Genomic DNA, 22,308 nt, shown 5'->3' on the forward strand with positions numbered 1-22,308 from the left:
TATATATATATATATATATATAATATATATATATATATATATAAGTATATATATAATATATAAGTATATAATATATATATATAAGTAATATATATATATAATATAGTATATATATATATATATATAAGTATATATTATATATATATAAGTAATATATATATATATATATATAAGTATTATATATATATATATAAGTATATATATATATAAGTATATATATATAAGTATATATATATATATATAAGTATATATATATATAAGTATATATATTATATAAGTATATATATATATATATATATATATATAAGTATATATATATATATAAGTATATATATAATAAGTATATATATAAGTATATATATAAGTATGTATAATATATATAAGTATGTATATATATATATAAGTATGTATATATATATATATAAGTATGTATATATATATAATATAAGTATGTATATATATATATATAAGTATGTATATATATATATTAAGTATATATATATATATATATATAGTATATATATATATATTATAAGTATGTATATATATAAGTATGTATATATATATATATATAAGTATGTTATATATATATAAGTATGTATATATATATATATAATAAGTATGTATATATATATTATAAGTATGTATATATATATATATATAGTATGTATATATATATATATAAGTATAACGATGATGATGATGATGATGATATATATATATAAGTATATATATATATATAAGTATGTATATATATATATTTATGTATGTATATTTATGTGTATATATATATATATGTGTGTGTGTGGATATATATATGTATATATATTTATCTTTATATATATGTATATATATCTGTTGCGTTGCATTCTTTCCTTCTGGGGCTGGCCGATTCAGAGCAGATCTCAGTATTAAACAGCCGAAATTTGCAATGATGAATCGGTTTCTGACTGAAGAATGAAGGCTTTGAATGACCCGTCTGTTTTTTATGTTCGTCCCTTCGTGTATTTCACGTTATTTATATTTATGTATATAAAGTTTTATTCTATATATATATATATATATAATATATATATATATATATATATATGTGTGTGTGTGTGTGTGTGTGTGTAAGTATGTAAGGGAAATTTATTACCATGTGGCATTTTATCCCGAAGGAAAGTATCCTGACAAGGGGGGCATTATGTTTCTGAATTTGGAATGCTTAAAACGCCATTTGTACATTCATTGCACCCTTGAAACGGCTGTAGATGATATCCTTTACTTGAATTCACCCGAATCTGTATACTTATTCATATTTACTTTATCTACCTATTTACCCCTGAATTTTAAATTTTGAACTCACATCTGACATTTCATATAAACATCAAATTCTTAGTTGATTCAGGCAGTTCCTTTTGGAAGTCCTTACCTTGAATTTTTATCTCTTTATTTGTCACTCTTCCATTCGGTACCTGAACCCAATGTACATGGCACATAATTTTCACATATGACTTTTACATGTAATTTTGTTCACTCTTTTATAAATTTATATGTATATTTATTTCGTTATGTGTTTTAAATTATGCTTTGGAATTTGTATTGATTGCCCAGATGTCTTCCTTCTATAATTTCCCTTATCCTTCAATTTAGCTTGCAATGACCACTTCTTAATACAGTCCATATTTTGTAAAGTATACTTAAAACATACTTCATAAGAAAATTTAACTTTATATATATGTACGCATGTGTGTGTATGTGTATAAATATGTATATATATATATATACATACTTCAAAAAGGACACGTGGCGTTCGACCATATAATAAAAGAAATAATATATAAATATATGCATATATACATACATATATGTACATACCTACATATATGTGTATATATACATGCATATATGGGTACAGGACATAAAAAAAAAACGTTGAACACAATGAGAAACGAAAACATAGAAATGAACATTTTTTCGAACAACGAAAAAACAAACAGAGAAACAAGGCATACAACATTAAAAAATATTCCCCTTCTTCAGTTGTTCCTGTTTCAACTACTCCATGTTTCGAAGGCAAGGACAAGACGCGACTCTGTTGAAACAGTCCTTCTCGCAAAGCAAATTAAATAAAATTTGGGATTTTTTGCAGAGGGTGAAAGTGGTAACAAGAACAGGACAGTGAGAACAAAACAGTAAAAACAAACGGTGAGGGCTGTTAAGCCAAGATGATAGAAAAATTATTATGAATGCTAGGAAGACGAGCTTATATGAGAAACGAAAATAACCTACAGGAGCTGGGGATCATGTACATATTCATTATTAAATTGACTGAATTTGTACTTGTTAAGAAGATGTGATTGGCAAGAAGTTTCATAGGGATTAATCGTCAAAATTAATAGTTGGGAAGTAAATACTAACACTTAATGTGATGTTCAAGAAAACTTTAATTAAATCAAGCTTCTACATGCATTGAAGACAGATAAACATTGGTTCAATGCTGAAGTTTATTTGAGACAGGCAAGGGAGAAACTCCATTTACAAATCAAATAATTGACAACATCAAAGTCTCAGACATGCTGTGAGAAGTAAAAAGATCTGCAGAAACCTGAACTGATAGACTTACTGGACAGTAAAAGAAAGTGTGTACATATGAACTAGAATTTCATGAAGGAAAATTATATCCAAAAGTTAGAGACAATGAAAAGTAACAGGCAAAAAAGTGACAATAAGTAAAGTAGCATAATGAAAGCCTCCTACGAATCAAACTAGCAATAGTCCCTGCTATGGGGTGGGGATAAGAAAGGAAATGGAGGTGAGGGTAACTGTATGTCTATCAGGGAAAATAACTGAGATGGAGAAAGAATCTGACAAAGTAGACATTATGATAATTATTCAGTGATACTATTGTTTAGCCAATCAAAAGGCATTTAGCCAATGATTTTGTTTATAGGTTTGGACCTGAAAACTGAATATTATTTTGGCTGTGTGGGTGAGAAGCATGTTTCCCAACCTCTTGCACTTGGGTTCAGTCACCTGGGATATATTGAAAATTGAAAATATAAGAGTAAAAATGCAGTTAAACATTGGAAATATTACCATTGTGAGTGAAGAAACTTGGAAGTATATCAGAAAGCCAAAATTAAGTCAGTCTACAAAAGTAGTACACGGTGTTACGGGTAAAAGATTGTATTTGTAGGTGAATTTGTGTGTAATGTGACATTTCGTGACGAAATGAAAACAGCAAAAGTATGTGTTAAAAAATTCAGTAAATTTGTTCAGCCCAGAGTGGGTGGAACTGTTGAGCAACTGCAATAAAAAATATACTCACACCAAATAATGTGACTATGCTACCAGCGTTTTGGGGATTAGTAAATTATTGTCTTCTACTATAGCCCCAGACCAACCAAAGCCTTGGTAGTTGATTTGATAGACTGAAACTGAAAGAAGCCTATCATATATATATATGTCATCATCATCATCATCATTTAACATCCGCTTTCCATGCTAGCATGGGTTGGACGATTTGACTGAAGACTTGCGAACCAGATGGCTGCACCAGGCTCCAATCTGATCTGGCAGAGTTTCTACAGCTGGATGCCCTTCCTAATGCCAACCACTCCATGAGTGTAGTGGGTGCTTTTACGTGCCACCGGCACGAGGGCCAATCTGGCGGTGCTGGCAACAGCCATGCTCGAAATGGTGCTTTTTACATGCCACCTGCACAGGGGTTAGTCCAGCAGCACTGGCAATGACCTCGCTTGAATGTTTTGTTCATGTGCCACCGGCACAAGTGCCAGTAAGGCGACGCTAGTAACAATCACGCTCAAATTGTGCTTTTTACGTGCCACCGGAATGGAAGCCAGACTTGTTTATTTATATATATATATTTGTGTGTGTGTGTGTGTGAGTGTGAGTGTGTGCGTGTGTTTGTGTGTGTGTTATCCATGTATGTATGATGAAAGATATGAACAAGGGAATCTGGCAAAAGCCCAGATTCTCTAGCTTAGATCTTCCATCACCTTGTCCTGCAGTTGTTGGATGAACTGCTGCGTGTGGATGCAGTCAGAATGTCCATTTTGTCCCTTCCTGCTGGCTATTGCTTTGTTGTCTTTTTGCAGCTGTCCATGTCATGTCTTGCAGCCTTTACAGTGTTTACAAACCATTGAGCAGTAGTTATCATCATCATCGTTTAACGTCCGTTCTCCATGCTAGCATGGGTTGGACGGTTCGACCGGGGATCTGGGAAGCCAGAAGGCTGCACCAGGCTCCAGTCTTATCTGGCAGTGTTTCTACAGCTGGATGCCCTTCCTAACGCCAACCACTCCGTGAGTGTAGTGGGTGCTTTTTACGTGCCACCCGCACAGGTGCCTCAACAGGTCTTTGTGTCCAAGGGAGGAAAGGCATGCATAAGTGGGCTGGGCTCACTTGTCCTGCCTGGTCTTCTCACGTACAGCATATATCCAAAGGTCTCGGTCGCTGGTCATTTCCTCAGTGAGGCCTAAAGTTCGAAGGTCGTGCTTCACCACCTCGTCCCAGGTTTTCCTGGGTCTACCTCTTCCACGGGTTCCCTCAACTGCTAGGGATTGGCACATTTTCACACACCTATCTTCATCCATTCTCGCCACATGACCATACCAGCGCAATCGTCTTTCTTGCACACCACAACTGATGCTTCTTAGGTACAACATTTCTCTCAAGGTACTAACGCTCTGTCGAGTATGTACACTGACATTACACATCCATCGGAGCATACAGGCTTCATTCCTCGCGAGCTTACGCATGTCCTCAGCAGTCACGGCCCATGTAGCATGGCTGTTCGTACACATGCATCATACAGTCTGCCTTTTACTCTGAGCGAGAGGCCTTTAGTCACCAGCAGAGGTAAGAGCTCCCTAAACTTTGCCCAGGCTATTCTTATTCTACCAGTTACGCTTTCAACGCACCCACCCCCACTACTGACTTGGTCACCTAGATAACGGAAGCTATCAACTACTTCTAGTTTTCCCCCTGGAAAGTGACGGAAGTTGTTTTCTGCAGATTTTCGGAGGTTAATGCTCCCGAGCATCTGCCACATACAAAAACTATCTTCCCAGTTAGCCTACCTTTGACATTGCTGCACCTCTTATGTGTTCATAGCTTACACTGGGTACATCTTATAGAGTTTCTACCTACACCTTTTCTACAGATCGAGCAGGGCCATCTTCCTGAAGACATTTGTGGATTGTCTACCTTCCTACTTATTAGTACTTTGGTTTTAGCTAGGTTGACTCTAAGGCCCCTCGATTCTAAACCTTCCTTCCACACCTGGAACTTCTCCAGTTCTGATAGTGACTCAGCAATTAGAGCAAGGTCGTCAGCATAGAGGAGCTCCCAGGGGCAACCTGTCTTGAATTCCTCCATAATTGCCTGGAGTTATGATATCAGCATTTTGATACCCAGAACTTCTTTCCAATATTCAGATGGTACCCAGTCCTCCACGTCAACTAATTTCTTCTCAACGACAACTTTAATCTTTAAGCTCTCCAATGCCATTGACTGTTCACCAATACATCAAGCTGTTCTTGAAAAAAGGAGAAATTAAAGTAATTAGATTTAGCCATGCAATGATGTAGCCCTAGGCTCACTAGTTCCTGTTGAACCATCTCACAACATGGAAAATGGACATTAAATGATGGTGATGATGGTCTTGTATTTCTCTTACAAAATTCTTGTTGTGAAGTGCAAATATTGTACTTTGGGAGTGTTATACTGCCAATTAAAATACAACCGTCATTTTTATTCCATTTAGTTTTATTAGCAATAAAGTAGATAATTACTTAATTAGTGATATTAATTCAATGTTCTTTCATTACACCCTGTCACTTTATCACTGATAATGTGTTCATCCTACACCTTCTCTATGTTATCGCACACACTTTGCTTTGTAGTATTTTTTAATAGTCTGTCTACTTTTGCTGTTAATATATACCTTGTGTTTGTATATGTGGGTGTAAATAAACAAATACATAGACATGCACACACACACACACACACACACACATATATATACATACATACACACACACACATATGCGTGTGTGTATATATATAAGGAAAATAAGACAAGGTAGAAAATTCTAAAATAATTTTATCATGAAGAACATTTTAGTACCAGTTTCAGTCTTTGCGACTTTTCAACTTAGAGTAAAGCATGAAAAACAATTAAATTGTGGAAAAATTAAAGGAAATGTTTTTTAAAATATTTCCATAGTTTTCAAATACAAGAGACATTTTCCTTTTTTCTGTCTGTCTCTCTCTCTCTCTCTTTTATTCTTGTGAAAGCTTGGTAGTAGGGAGTAGGAAAAGAAGAGAAAGAAGAAGAAAAATATGGGAGTGGTAATGACAGTAGTAGGATGTTGGTGGAATCCAATTAAAAGGTCAAGTGACCTGTTAGGGTTGTAATAGTAGTGATTGGAATAGTTTTGAATAAATTCATAGGTAGTGACTGTTCTGAATATAATCACTTTTTTCTGTATTTAAGGTAGTAAATTATCCAAATTCTACTTAAATAAGTTTAGTGTTATTTGCAAACTATTATAAAATAAGTTTTAATATTCAAATTTGAATTTTAGCTGCAATATTTTAACTAAAAAGTACTTTACAAGTAATAGCTTGTCCTATACTTTTACAGGTGTAATAACTTGTCCTGTACTTTTCCAGGTTAATAATCTCAAGAATATTACTTTTCATGCTCACATTTTCCAATGTAATCCATGATTTTTCCAGACATTGCTGTTATAAGATAATTAATAATTTAAGATTTTACCTTATAAAATACTGAAAGATAATATTTCAATTTTTCCATGTAAGTGATGATAATATTTCAATTTTTTTCATGTTTAATTTAAATTTATGTTATATAATAATGAAATTATTGTATACAGTGCTCAGGTGTACCACAACTTGTCAGAAAGTGCGTATAGAGTATATGCAGTAATGTACAAATGTCTGGAAAGCGAACAATGTATGAGTCAGATACATGTTTGTGTGTGTATGGAGGGGAGAAAATCAGGTGTAGTGTTGGCGAATCTCAGAAAGCATGAAAGTTTTGAAGGATGCAGTGCTCCGACAACTAACAACTGATGCCAGCAGTTTGTTCCATGCTTCAGCAACTCTCAGTGTGAAAAAATGTTTCCTAAAGTCATGGGAGCTGTGCTGTTTTCTGACTTTGTAAATATGTCCACGGGTGTTAGACGGGTGGAGTATGAAAAGGTGCTCAGAGTTATTGTTTGTAAGATGGTTGATAATTTTATGTGTGTCTGCCAAGTCAGCTGCCAGACGTCGGAGTTTCAATGTATCCATGCCCAGGGAAGTAAGGCGTTCAGAATATGGCAAATGCCTGATGGAGGGTATTCTTTTGGTTGCATGTTGCTGAACGGCTTCCAGACGATTGATATCCTGGGCAAGATAGGGGTTCCAGACCGGTGATGCAAATTCCAGGTGAGGTCTTACCATAGCTATATAAAGCCACAGATAGATAGCCGGAGAGCGGCTCACAAAGGATTTGATGAGTGATGTCAAGACACCCTCAGCCTTCTTGACAATTTTAGCGATGTGTTTTGTCCAACGCAAATCACTGTCGACAATAACACCCAGGTCACGTTTACATGAAGACTTTTTGAGATTAGTGTTGTGGAGGGAGTAGGTGGACGCTGGGGTTCTCCTCTCAAAATGCATGGTGGTACATTTGTCCACAGCCAGCTTGAGTTGCCAGTCCATGATCCACTGCTGCATTGTGTCCAGGTCTGCTTGCAATAGAGATCTATAGTGTACAGGATCTGACCTCTTTATTTCGAGGTACAGCTTGATGTCATCTGCATATTTCAGCACTGTGGCATTCTTTAAGTTGGCATCTATGTCATTAACATATGCAACAAATAAAAGGGGGCCAAGAACAGATCCCTGTGGTACACCAGATGTCATCTCATAGGGTGAAGAGTGCTGTCCTAGAACTGTGACAACCTCTTTTCGGCCGAAGATAAAAGACTTCAACCAGTTATAGAGTTCGTCTCTTACGCCCAATGCAGAGAGCTTCACCATAAGTCTTTTGTGTGACACAGAGTTAAAAGCCTTAGCAAAGTCCAGGTAAACAACATCCACCCAGGATCCGCGATCAGTGTTTTGGGTAACGTCCTCAAGAAACTCGATGAGTTGATTAGAGCAGCTGGAGTTAGGAATAAATCCAAATTGTGACGGCTGGATGAGGCTGTGAGACTTCCAGAAGTTCCAGAGGGTTTCTCTGATACAGGATTCCATCAGTTTGGCGACCCATCCACACCAAATTAATGGCAGGGATTTTTACCAGGCTGGTTGCACCATGGCTCACCAAAAGTTACAAACAACAAGACCCCAAAACCATTAGTTACCAGGCTTACCTTAAGTAACCTAATTTTGCAATATTAGGAGGTCACAGGTATTCATTCAACAGAAAAAATATTTCCAATGATTCCGGGATTGGAGGGGAACCCTCCCACCTCATTTTTTCTGAACCAAAACAAGGGATTTGCAGCATATTAGGAGGTCAGGGTACTTGATTTCACACAAAAAATCAAATTTTTTTCTTTCTTAGTGAAAATCGTGTGGGTGTTAATATAGAAATTGACCATAATGTTGTTGATATTTAGCCTCAAATCAACTCTGCAAACGTATCATCAAAGACATTCCAGCCTTCAGTAAACCGTCTTTTTAGGGATAATCTAGGACATTATAATGGATGTGTGATTTAGGTAGGGGGATACTTTGGCTGCTATTTTTAGCATGTCAAGCAACCAGGTAGATGCTCTTTCATTGGTTCAATTGCATGATGAGATGTAATATGTAATATGTGTTTTGGTCCCATGCAACAAAAATTTGTATCAAAAAAGTTGTGAGGTAAAATATAATGAAAAAATATATAAGTAAGGCAAAAAATTGGGTTTAAGTATAATTAACTTTTTTAAAAACAAACTATATTTTAATTAAGCTTAAATGACAGCTCAATTTAAGAAATTTCATGGGTGATAATATAGTTCTAAACTTTTTTATGAATATAGTTCTATAAGGGTACTTTTAATATATGTCACTGGTGTCATTGAGGTAAGGACAAAATTATCAACAACACTGCTAATTGACACATTATTAATTAGCATAAAACTACGGTCTGGAAAAAACATGGATTACATGGAAAAATGCAAACAAGAGAAATACTATTCTTAAGATTATAAACCTGGAAAAGTACAGGACAAGTTATAACACTTGGAAAAGTTCAGGACAACTTATTAGATCTGGTAAAGTACAGAACAAGAACATTTTTACTTACAATATTGCAGCTAAGGTAAAATTTTGTATATTAAAAATTATTTGATTTTAATTTACAAAGTAACATATTAATTAAAAAAGGTACCATCAGATTGTTAAAATATTGAGACACTAGAATACTTAAAAAATGAGAGCCAAAAATACCAATATAGTTAAAGTTTTATGCAAAGTAAAATAGTATATATGGTGGGCAAATTCATTACGTAAAACTATAGGCATTGGGTCAGGACTAAAAATGTGGAAACTTTTTAATAACTTAGGCAATAACTCAAGCAAATTTTACTGTAAATTTGTTGTTATAGGTAGATTTTACAGTAAAACATAACTAATTTTTGTATTATTCTATTTATTGTACTAACTAATTATGTAATTATGTACTACTATTATTTTTTATAACCTATTTTCAAATTTGAAATTCTTAATTAATTCTTTTAAAGTGCAAAAAATATTTTGAGTTATTTTAAATTTTTAATAGAAGTAACAAGTAATAAATAGAAGTAATAACTTGTAATGGAAACTTTTAGTTTTAATAAAAGCTAGTATTTTCTAAATCTAAATATTTTATTTGATATTTTATCCTTAGCTGCAATATTTTAAGTAAAAATTAGTTACATGCCAGACCCTAGCACCACTGGAAAGTACTGTGGTTTAAACGTTAAGACCAGAGTAGGTAAGATCTTCCTCAATTTAGTTGAAAGACACTTCCCCTGTACTAATAGATTCAACAAAATATTTAATAGAAATACCCTGAGATTATGCTTTAGCTGTGCACCTAGCATAAAAAAGATTTTAGTAGGTAGACCCATACCCGAGGTAGAGGCAGGATGCTCATGCAGGGATAACACAACTTGTCCACTGAACAACCACTGCAATATGGAGACAGTTGTTTACGAGGTTGAGGTAACAGCAACAGGACCCAATGGACAACCGAGCATGTAGATGTATGGGGGGGGGGGGCAATGGAAGGCTCCTTCAAAACCTGTTTTAATAACCACAAGTCCTCCTTCAACATCCCAGAGAGATGTAATGCCACAACTCTGGCCAAGTATGCCTGGGTTTTGAAAGAAAGCACTATGGAATACAATATAAAGTGGAAGATCCTAGGAAGTGCAGTTATGCCTGACTGAGAAGATAGCAATCTTAAAATATACCCAACACCCGGATGTCTACCTGAGTAGCAGGAGTAAGGTGTTTAATCTTTGCCTGCATGAAAGGAAATACATCCTATCATGCCTGTACGCCTCACCATGACTGAAACCACATATTTTTCTCTCATTAAACACATTTTATGGAATGATGATGCCAAAGTAACACACGCATGTTCCATTGGTGGAATATATATAAAAAAAAGAATTAAAATTTTTACCCCCACCTCAATCAAGCGAAGCTGTGTGTATGTATATGAAAATACATTTTCTAACAGAAAGTATGTGTGTGTGTCAAACTTCTGTCCCCCACCCCACCATTTTCTCCCAAATTTATTTATTAAAAAAAATTTTTTTGCCCAAAACCCGTTTTCGGATACAGAGGTTCCGGAAAATTGCCAAAAATAGGAATTGTTAAATTCCCCACTTTCCCCCAACACTAACCCTAACCATAACTACAGAAAGGTTTAAAAATTTTTGTCAGAATCGTAATGTCCGTATTTTTCCGCATATTTAGAAAAAAAAAAAAAAAATTTTTTTAATTCTACAAAAATTTTTTCAGACTCATAATCTTATTTTTCTGCATATTTTGAAAAAAAAAACAAAATATCTGAAAAAGTTAAAAAAATGAAGGAACTGGGGGTGGGGGTAATTTAAAAATGCCGATTTTGCCAATTTTTTTGCAGATTCGTATTCCCCGTAGCTGAAAAGGAGGGGGGGGTACCGAAAAAAAAAAGTAAAAAAAGGGTGATCTTTTTTTTTGAAGCGGAGGGGACAGGCGGAAGTCTTGCCTGAATTATCGCTTACATAACTCTTTTTTTTTAAATCACTAGATAAATGCCAGCAATGACCTTCTGAGGCGGCTCTCCAGTATTTTAAATTATAAACAAAAACAATTGAGGGTAGGGAGTGGGGTTGCAAAAAACCCATATTTTTCAATTTTTTTTATAGCATATAAGTGTATTTATGGAGAATAAAGTATTAATTTCTTTATTGCCCACAGGGGGCTAGACATAGAGGGACAAAGGGATCAAGCCGATTACATCAACTCTAGTGCATAACTGCTACTTATTTAATCGACCCCGAAACGATGAAAGGCAAAGTCGACCTCGGCAGAATTTGAACTCAGAACGCAAAGACTGACGAACTACCGTTAAGCATTTTGCCCGGCGTGCTAACCTTTCAGCCAGCTCGCCGCCTTAAGTAGTAGGATATTGAGTAGGATATTGAAAAACATCAATACAGGCGAGAGTGAGAAAGAAACGAAGAGGGTTGTCTTGGATTATGTGTTAGAAACAACAGTCAAATCTCCCTTAAATCACTTACTTTTTCCTCTGAAAATATTAACAATTAAAAAAATATTTCTACCGAAAAGGCGGTACTTGTCTATTGTCGTGGTCCCGGTTTCGCACACGCGAATTCGCGCGCGCGCCAGACGTAGGTACTCGATACTCGAGATCCTACGAGGTGACATGCGCAGTGCAGAATTCGCGCATGCGCGTTAACCCCCCCCCCTAAAAAAAAGGTGTTGGATTTCACTAAAAATATATATGTGTGTGTGTGTGTGTATATATAACATTTTCAATTTTACACAAAAAAATTACATAGTCGCTTTCCTCGCGGATTTACAGATAAATGAATTAATTACTATTTTACAGAATAAAATTAATGAATTAATTATATAAATTAAATAATTCTTGAAAATTAATTAATATCAATAATATTTTTTGAACAAAGTAAATAATTTATAAAACTTGGTTAATAATTTTTTTTACACAAACGCGAACGTATATAATTTGTGAAACTTTTTTTTTTTTTACAGACGTATATAATTTGGTAAACTTAATGAATTAATTTCTTATCATCATCATCATCACGTTTAACGTCCGTTCTCCATGCCAGCATGGGTTGGACGGTTCGACCGGGGATCTGGGAAGCCAGAAGGCTGCACCAGACTCCAGTCTTATCTGGCAATGTTTCTACAGCTGGATGCCCTTCCTAACGCCAACCACTCCGAGAGTGTAGTGGGTGCTTTTTACATGCCACCCGCACAGGTGCCAGGCGAGGCTGGCAACGGCCACGGTCGGATTGGTGCCAGTCGAGGCGGCTCTGGCATCGGCCACGATTCGGATAGTGCTTTTTACGTACCACCAGTCCAGGGGTCCTGGCATTTGCCGGGTGTCACACTTGCCCCAACATGTCTTCGCAAGCAAAGGGGGTTGGCATGGGTGCCTGTCGTGGGATGAGGTTCGATATCAACTTCGCTTGCCTCAACAGGTCTTTGTGTATAAATGTATAAATTTTTCGCACTAAATTCTTTCCGTAGAATTTATCAAAAAACGCGCAAAATTATTCCGTAGAATTTATCAAATTAAAAAACGCAAAATTAATATATTTTTTGAAATTGCAAATTATTTAGAATATAAAACAAATGAAGTTAAATTTTAAAAATAATGTCATATACTTATACTCTGTAAGGTGCTGTGTTCACACTTCAATTTACTATTTTCTAGAAATGTTGCTTTTCTAATTGAAACAATTTTTCTCAATCTCCATTTAAAAGTCCATCATGTCTCTTGAGACATATCAAAATGAACAACTTTGAATTACGCGGCGGCGGTGTGGTGTGAGGTTCTAATTTTTTTTCTGATCTCTCTTTGCCCCCTCTTTATCTCAGTGTTCATTCCGCTAATATTTAGAAAAATTTTCGCGCCCAATTTTTGTTGTCGCGGGAAAAGATGAACGATTTAAAATAAATATATCTTAATTGTAGTGTGAGAAAGTATATATATTCTGATGACAAAATATATTATCTTTCAAAAACATCCCAAATTTATAGACTATATCGTGTAGGTTTAAGAAATATATATATATATAGCTATATATATATATATACATATATAGTAGAGAATGAAACATCTTTCATCTGTCTCCCCACCACACCTCCATCTAGGGGGGCAAAGAGAGATCAGAAAAAAAAATTAGAACCTCACACCACCACCGCCGCCGCGGTGTTCATTTGATATGTCTCAAGAGACATGATGGACTTTTAAATGGAGATTGAGAAAAATTGTTTCAATTAGAAAAGCAACATTTCTAGAAAATAGTAATTGAAGTGTGAACACAGCACCTTACAGAGTATAAGTATATGACATTTATTTTTTAAAATTTAACTTCATTTGTTTTATATTCTAAATAATTTGCAATTTCAAAAAATATATTAATTTTGCGTTTTTTAATTTGATAAATTCTACGGAATAATTTTGCGCGTTTTTTGATAAATTCTACGGAAAGAATTTAGTGCGAAAAATTTATACATTTATACACAAAGACCTGTTGAGGCAAGCGAAGTTGATATCGAACCTCATCCCACGACAGGCACCCATGCCAACCCCCTTTGCTTGCGAAGACATGTTGGGGCAAGTGTGACACCCGGCAAATGCCAGGACCCCTGGACTGGTGGTACGTAAAAAGCACTATCCGAATCGTGGCCGATGCCAGAGCCGCCTCGACTGGCACCAATCCGACCGTGGCCGTTGCCAGCCTCGCCTGGCACCTGTGCGGGTGGCATGTAAAAAGCACCCACTACACTCTCGGAGTGGTTGGCGTTAGGAAGGGCATCCAGCTGTAGAAACATTGCCAGATAAGACTGGAGTCTGGTGCAGCCTTCTGGCTTCCCAGATCCCCGGTCGAACCGTCCAACCCATGCTGGCATGGAGAACGGACGTTAAACGATGATGATGATGATAAGAAATTAATTCATTAAGTTTACCAAATATATACGTCTGTAAAAAAAAAAAAGTTTCACAAATTATATACGTTCGCGTTTGTGTAAAAAAAATATTAACCAAGTTTTATAAATTATTTACTTCGTTCAAAAAATATTATTGATATTAATTAATTTTCAAGAATTATTTAATTTATATAATTAATTCATTAATTTTATTCTGTAAAATAGTAATTAATTCATTTATCTGTAAATCCGCGAGGAAAGCGACTATGTAATTTTTTTGTGTAAAATTGAAAATGTTATATATACACACACACACACACATATATATTTTTAGTGAAATCCAACACCTTTTTTTTAGGGGGGGTTAACGCGCATGCGCGAATTCTGCACTGCGCATGTCACCTCGTAGGATCTCGAGTATCGAGTACCTACGTCTGTCGCGCGCGCGCGCGAATTCGCGTGTGCGAAACCGGGACCACGACAATAGACAAGTACCGAAAAGGCTCCTCTCATGGTTTTGAAGTGTCAAAAATATGGCCAAAATTGATCCGAAGTGGGATTAGTGGGGTTATACAAAAAGATTTCAAATCCTTTTTTTTTTTCATACAAAGATGTGTCCACCCCCCACCATCCATCATTTCGAAGGCCGTAGTTTAAAAAAAAAATAGGAAAAACCCGTCAAAACGGAGTAGTTCCAACTTATTTGGTCTTCCTGATCCGAAACTCTTTTTCCTACGTACTCGGAAAAAATTTCCCCCCACAAATTTCTTTATAACCGTAATCTATGCCGTTTGAAAGGTATTTGTATAAAATTTCATTAAAAGGTAACCATTTATATGTATACAGTGCTCAGGTGCACCACAACTGGTCAAAAGTGCGTATAAAGCATGTGCAGCAATGTACAAATGTCTGGGAAGTGAACAGTGTATGTATATGTGCATTCTTAAATATAATAACGATAATGAAATATTGTATACAGGGCTCAGGTGCACCACAACTTGTCAAAAGTGCGTATAAAGCATGTGCAGCAATGTACAAATGTCTGGAAAGCGGACAATGCATGAGTCAGATACATGCTTGTATGTGTATGGCGAATCTCAGGAAGCATGGAAGTTTTGAAGGATGCATTGCTCCGACAACTAACAACTGATGCCGGCAGTTTGTTCCATTCAGATAATTTTCTAAGGAATTAAAATAATTTCACTTTTTTTCTTTCTTTTTTTTTCTGTAAAAAAGTCTGTTTTGATTTTAACAACTGCAACAAAGGACGAAAGAAAAAAAAAACCTTATCCGCTTCAGATTGTTTTTTTTTTTTGTGCTAATAAGAGATTTCGGTCAAACTCTAGTGTTTGACCTAGATTTCTACGTTGTTGGATTAAATAGGGGCCAAATGTTTCCTCATATTTCAATCCATCCTCTTACACAGCGATATATTAGGTCTTAGATACACGATGTCTGAACTAAAAAGATGGGATTATCACAGCTAGAATATCCTTGATCATACGTTTGTCTACTCGATCACAATAAACGACTTCAAAAATTCAGAATAGCTTCTTTGTAACATGAGACCGAGGAAAATAAGAGACAAACACAAGCGTTCAAGAGTTAAACGACACTTTTCTGAGACGCTGCTCTTTTTTATGGTTTTTCAGAAGCATTTTTCAAACCAAGACGATTTTATTACTATTACAAACGGAATGACTTTTATAGATTTTATAAAAAATTTTAAACGATGGTGCGACATAAAACATTGAAAAGGTTTACCCCTAAAGCCAACAGTTCTAAGGCAATCCACTCTGAACAATCTAATCGCCGGAAAATCCATATGGATTCATTAGAATGTAAGAGTAAATTCTGCCAGTGTTGGAAAGATGATAAAGATAGCAAACTACCAAATGCTGAAACAATCACCGCAAAATTACAAGTTAACAAAATGAAAAAAGAAGTGGTCCCAAAATTCAATAATGCCACACAGAATGTAAGTTTTTTTAATCTTTAATGTAAAACTAGTTTTAGGATTTGTATTTCATTTGGTGGGCCGATAAAATACTAGTCAAATCTGAGGTGTATTAAATCTACTTCGTCTCTTCAACAAAATGTATTCTGTTTAAAATCGTTTTTTAAACTTAGACCAATTATTCCAGAAAGAAACGCAACAATTATAACGATGAAGGGAAATTAACTATATAAGGAAATACTTAGCCTGTATATATTCAATTAGTTGTTAAATTCATGGATTTTGGAAATATTTATTACCTATTCTAATTAAATTATTTAATTGAATCTACACAATGATTCCTAAACACAGGTATCATGGCCGTGAATTTTTAGGGAAAGGGAACAGATGATTATACAATATAAACTTCACTTCTTTATAAGTGCTCTATTCAATAACTTACAGGGCATAATTTAAAAAGAAAAATGTTCCAGAATTTTATCTTGCGTCATACTAACGTAATACCAGGACTTGTGTTATTGACAAGCGATAGCTCAAGAAAGAGCCTGTTATAGCTTTTGTTAAGCTATACAGAAAAAACTCAATGGAGAACCTGACTGTATTGGTGAAAGATTTATTTAGTTACATTTAGTTAAACACATGAGAACGTGAGCCATCGATCAACTCGTGCTTCGTAGATGTCCCGCCTAATCGGAAGTTCACTTCAGTACAGACCAGCTCCTTAATTAGCCCACAGCGAAGTTCCTGTCTACATTTCGTCCGTCATAAATCCTTAGACAGTGCCCTACACTGTCGGCAATTGAGCGGTGTTTGGATCTTTTCCTTTTGAACGGCACTTTGTAACATAATTTCTAGGTAACTAAAAAGTTTTAAACTTCGTATACTGGTAGAACGTGTTTATAAAACATCATTTTCTCTTGGCTTTATTGAAAAAATTCTATAGGTTGTAAGATATTTCGTCTAAAATTTCTAGCATTTCGGCAATTTTAACCAATCGCTGACGTCCATTTAGGTAAACAACATTCTGTGCATAATGAATATGTCCCTCCTTTAAGAAACAGATTGGGTTTATTTACATTTATGAAGAAAAAAGATACCCTTCCCCCACCCCTAACCCTAAATCTAAAATAGATTGAAATGCAATAGATCGATACTAGGGTTATAATTATGGGTAACAATTTCATACGACACCGCAACGGAAAATGGGATTTTTTTCTAGCGGTGTCAAAGGAAAATGTCACCCATAATTATGGCCCTAGTATCGATCTATTGCATTTCAATCTATTTTAGATTTAGGGTTAGGGGTTGGGGAAGGGTATCTTTTTTTCTTCACAAATGTAAATAAACCCAATCTGTTTCTTAAAGGAGGGACATATTCATTATGCACAGAATGTTGTTTACCTAAATAGACGTCAGCGATTGGTTAAAATTGCCGAAATGCTAGAAATTTTAGACAAAATATCTTACAACCTATAGAATTTTCTCAAAAAAGCCAAGAGAAAATGATGTTTTATAAACACGTTCTACCAGTATATGAAGTTTAAAACTTTTTAGTTACCTAGAAATTATGTTACAAAGTGCCGTTCAAAAGGAAAAGATCCCAGTGTTTTTATAAGCTCGTACGCCTAAATAAAACATCAAATACAATAACTTGTGATTGATCCCAAAACTCAAGCCAAGATAATTTTAAGTCTGAACTAGCATACAAGTTAAGCAAATTGAAACAATAAACACAATCGTTAATAGAACTGCCTAACACCAATTTAGGCTAAATTTTTCAATACTTTTTTTCTTCTCCTGATTTCAAAAAATATACTTAATTTTGCCTGCTATGAATACTTTAAGAGATAATCATAGTTTTATATTGGAAGAAAAGATAATTTGTTGCAGTAATGCTTTATTGACCTTATTTACATGTGCGACAATATCAATCAAGTAATATTTTTCTAATCATTTTTTTGCATCTCACTTTAAACTAAACAGAAAATGCAAGTAGGTATATGATGAGCTTACCCTAGAAATGCATTAAAGATTGTATTTTCCTACTGTGAGCATCTTTATCTTAACGGGCCATATATAGTTTCCCATCATGGCAGTGTCTCATCTTCCTCGGTATCTCTTCTCCATTGCAACAATGTCCTAGTGGAATCTCTTACCATGCTCCTCACTGATTTGACTGAGTTTTCAGGAAAGAAGTCCAAATTTGAATGCAAAAAGTATACCTCTAAGGACATTCAATAGCCTAAGTTCTTAAAACTCTCATTAAACTTTACCAATAGATGCTTGTTGTTGAGATTTTTGTTGTTACGTGGGAAATCATGAACTGTGCACATCATGCCTCTCTTTCAACATTACTCATTGCCTTTTCAAGCATTGTCCTTCTTTGCGGTCTTGTCCAGTAAAAATGCAATCCTTAACCTTTGCCCCAGGTAGCTTTGGAAAGAGTAGACGAATTTCTTGAAAGCTTTCTCCACCATGATCTAAGGCCTTCACAAACTGTTTGACAAAAGCCAGTTTTATGTGAAGTGGAGATAACAAAACCTTGGCAGGCTCTACAAGATGTCTTATAATATTTTGCTTTCTGGCTGCATGTTATTCCGTGAGAGCCACTCACCATTCCGGTAATGTTCACGATCAGCTCTGTTGTGCAATAGGCAAAGAAAGCACGAATATTTTGTGTATCCACTCAGTAGTCCAAGCAAGAAGGCAAGCATCTTAAGTCACCACAAACATCCCACTTATAGCCTGCATATTTTACTTCCTGTAGAAACTTTTTAATATTTCCATATTCTTTCTTCATCTGTACAGAGTATGCTATAGGTAAAGATGAATACTGACTTCCATTGTACAGTAAAACTGCTTTGAGGCTTGTTGCTGAGCTGTCTATGAAAAGTTGCCATTCTTTTCAGTCATGATCAATTCTAATAGCTGAAAACAAGCCACTTATATCTTTGCAGAAACAGAGATCTTCACAAATATCATAGTATACATCCTTTTCTTGCAAGTACAAAACTACATCCTCCTGTGGTGCATGATTTAAGGCCTATTTGATTGCTATTTTTAGTACATATGACAACCACCTCAATGACTGAAACATATTAGTCAACATGTGCTTTCTTGCAGACAAGAGCCCTCATGTTTGGCTTGTTACTATGGAAACAGGTATGAATGTGTCTGTGGCTTATGATTGGCTAAATTTACCTAAAATTTTCAAAATTTTAATAGCTAATAACTCTTTATTTATTGATTTATGGTGAAAATGATTTTCATGGTATTGATTAGCATATAAAAGTATATCATTACACTGAATATGAAATCAGTTTGAACAGGAATTGAAGATATTAAACATTGGCAACTAAACAGAAAAGATCCGAAAACTGAGTTAAATGTTTTTAACCTTTAAAGTTTGATTATTTTATCTAGAATATGAAATTTAAATTTGATTTAAACATTGCAATGGGATTTTTTTACACTTTCTGGTGGTTGTCACACCAGTAACTTGTCATCATGGGGCAAAAGAGGCAGGTATGCTGGAATACTGAAGTGCTTGTCTTCCTTTAACTTTTTTGTACTTTTTATGTCAATCATGCAAAAATAGTAATCATCGTGATGGCTTTTTGGCTCTTGCCATACACTTGGAATAGCAAAAGGCACGGCTCAAACAGTATAGAATTTTCCAAGCCTTAATATTTTTTTTAACCCACACTGCCCCTAGTTGTTCTTGTGATGCATCAGTGTTTTCGGCGTACCTTTTGAAAACTGCTGCTTTAAGCATTAAGTCATTTAACTAGGTGACGTAGTCTCAATTCTCACCTGCTGCTCTCTTCCATCTATAGCGTTATTACCTCCACCTTAGTGAAGGCGGAGATATTGTTTTCAGTTGTGTTTGTTTGTTTGTGGACAAGATATCTCAAGAACTGCTGGATGGATTCAGATGAAACTTTCTGGGATGTTTGGCCTCATGACTGGCACAAACTGATTAGATTTTGGGAGCAATCCAGTTACGGACAAGGATTCTGGATTATTTTTCGTATTTTTTAACTTAGAGGAGTCAGGTTCACTTTTAGTATTCTCATTTGTGAGAGCAGTCAAGTTTATTTTAGATATTCTCATTTTAAAAATCATCTTTGGCTAATTGCTGAGATGATGTTGGTGTAATCTTGGCAGAGGTTTGCGCTATCTGAGTGCTCTTGTTCGTATTTATATTTTGTGTGTGTTACCATCCATACAATGTGAACTAGACTTTTAAACTCTTATTTGCATTAGTTTTGTTTCACATCTAAACAGTTTTGTTTGGTCGACTGTAACGAAGACCAGTTAAATGAGACTGATTAATAACCATGATTGGTTTTGAAGTCAACATTTCACAATCTCAAATAAAGATTAATTATTCGTTTTCTGAAACATTTATGACATACAAAAATAAATTACTTAAATAATGACCTCAAATATCTTTATTTTCATTTACAAAAATACATGACACTAAAATGTAGGAAACAATCAATAATTTTTATAGGTTTTGTTTTAATGACAAATGAAAGCAGTCATCCTCAAACTGACAAAGACTAGACCTTCTACCAAATAAATAAATAACAATAATAATGACATTTCCCCTTCCCCTTATTAATGAGAAGACAATAAAGCTTGCTTCCACATTATTCTTCTTTCTTTTGTCGTAGTATTGGATAGATTTCAGATGTTTAAAATTATTTTAATTCTATAAAATATAGAAATTTGTCCACTCCATTTTCAGTCCTCATAGCTTTCTCTTCCCTTACTTATAAGAAATACTAGTTTAAATTTATTATGGGATGATGGTTTTCAGGAATTATAAAGTAAAAAGAGCAAAAATAAACTTACCAGCAATAAATTTAACTTGATCACTAAATGGAAAATTGCAGCCACAGGCATTTAAAATTTGCTAAACAACTATGTAAAGTTTCTGAATTGAAATGGTTTAGTATCCAAGTTATATGTAACGACAAACGTTTTCAACAACAACAGTAACATCTAGAGTTCAATGTCAAGGCTTTTGGAATTATTTTAAAAAATTGATCAAGAGATACCAATCAGACATAAATGCCAAATTATGTAAACTATGTTGTGTCTTAAATACCACAAGTATTCAACAAGAGCCTGCCACCTAGTTTGGGAAGATGTGTGCAGTACTTCCCAGACTAAACATGCACATCTTATAATGATTCTGCTTATTTGTACGTTACTTAGCCCATCCATAATTCTTTCATGTGATTTGCTGAAGGAAAAGGCAAAGAGCGAGAGAAAAAGTGGGAGAAAGAAAAGAGGTAGAGGGAAAAAGATGGAAAGAGAAGCTTCCATGAAGTGAGGTAGAGGGAACATAATTGTAATGCTTTAACGTGATTAGTTGAAAGGAAAGAGGAAGTAAGAAAAAGGAGAGAGAAAAAGAGGATATATAATATAATTTTAGCAGAGGAGTGATGTTCTGATGGGAGGTTATAGAAAGGCAGAGAGTGAGGATGTAATATTTATTATGTGGTTAAAAAAGTTAGTTGAAGGCAGTGATATAGAGGAAGAGAGTTAGGAATATAATTTTAGCAGAGGGGTGATGTTCTGATTGGGAGGTTATAGAAAGGCAGAGAGTGAGAGAGAAATGATGATGACAGTGGTAGTGGTGAATGGAAAGGTGTTCACAAATTGAAATGTGTATTGGCTTATATGTTACCAATGATGTGATTTTCAGATCATGCCATGTTGCATTTTTACCCCCGTGAAATTGTGACTCCTATATTTTACATCTAAAATAATTTTTTTTTTACTATAAAATAGTGGCCATATAAATTTTAGAATGTAATTTTTTTTTTTTTTTTTGTTAATGGGGAAAAATGGAAAATAAGAGTGAATATTTATTCATTGAGTGCTGTGTATTAAGTCTATAAAATTGTGTATAAAGTATATAAAGTGCATTACGTAATCATCATATTCCAATTTCCTTCACATTTCAATGGGTAGCAGATGAGTGACTATCTTTTGATACAGACACAACACAGGCTACACTTCAGGTTTTTTTGGATAAAGTTTTCAGAAATAATCCAATAAGTTTACCATTAATTCCACGAAATAATCATGGATCCTGCTAGAATTAATAAACCTAAAAAGTAAATAATTCCTAATTG

The 22,308-nt window shown here is 34.7% G+C and overlaps 1 protein-coding gene across 3 annotated transcripts in view; it reads left to right on the forward strand.

Annotated features, from left to right (window-relative positions):
- The first annotated feature begins 15,835 nt into the window (after positions 1-15,835).
- The window catches only part of LOC118762493, a 71,604-nt gene continuing 65,131 nt past the window's right edge, over positions 15,836-22,308 (forward strand). For all 3 annotated transcript variants that reach the window (XM_036501107.1, XM_036501110.1, XM_036501114.1), the window contains exon 1: positions 15,836-16,177. In XM_036501107.1, the coding sequence (XP_036357000.1) occupies positions 15,932-16,177 (246 nt within the window). In that variant the 5' untranslated portion in view covers positions 15,836-15,931. The remainder of the gene's footprint in view (positions 16,178-22,308) is intronic.

Source organism: Octopus sinensis, linkage group LG1 (genome assembly GCF_006345805.1).
Source record: "Octopus sinensis linkage group LG1, ASM634580v1, whole genome shotgun sequence".
NCBI lineage: Eukaryota > Metazoa > Mollusca > Cephalopoda > Octopoda > Octopodidae > Octopus > Octopus sinensis.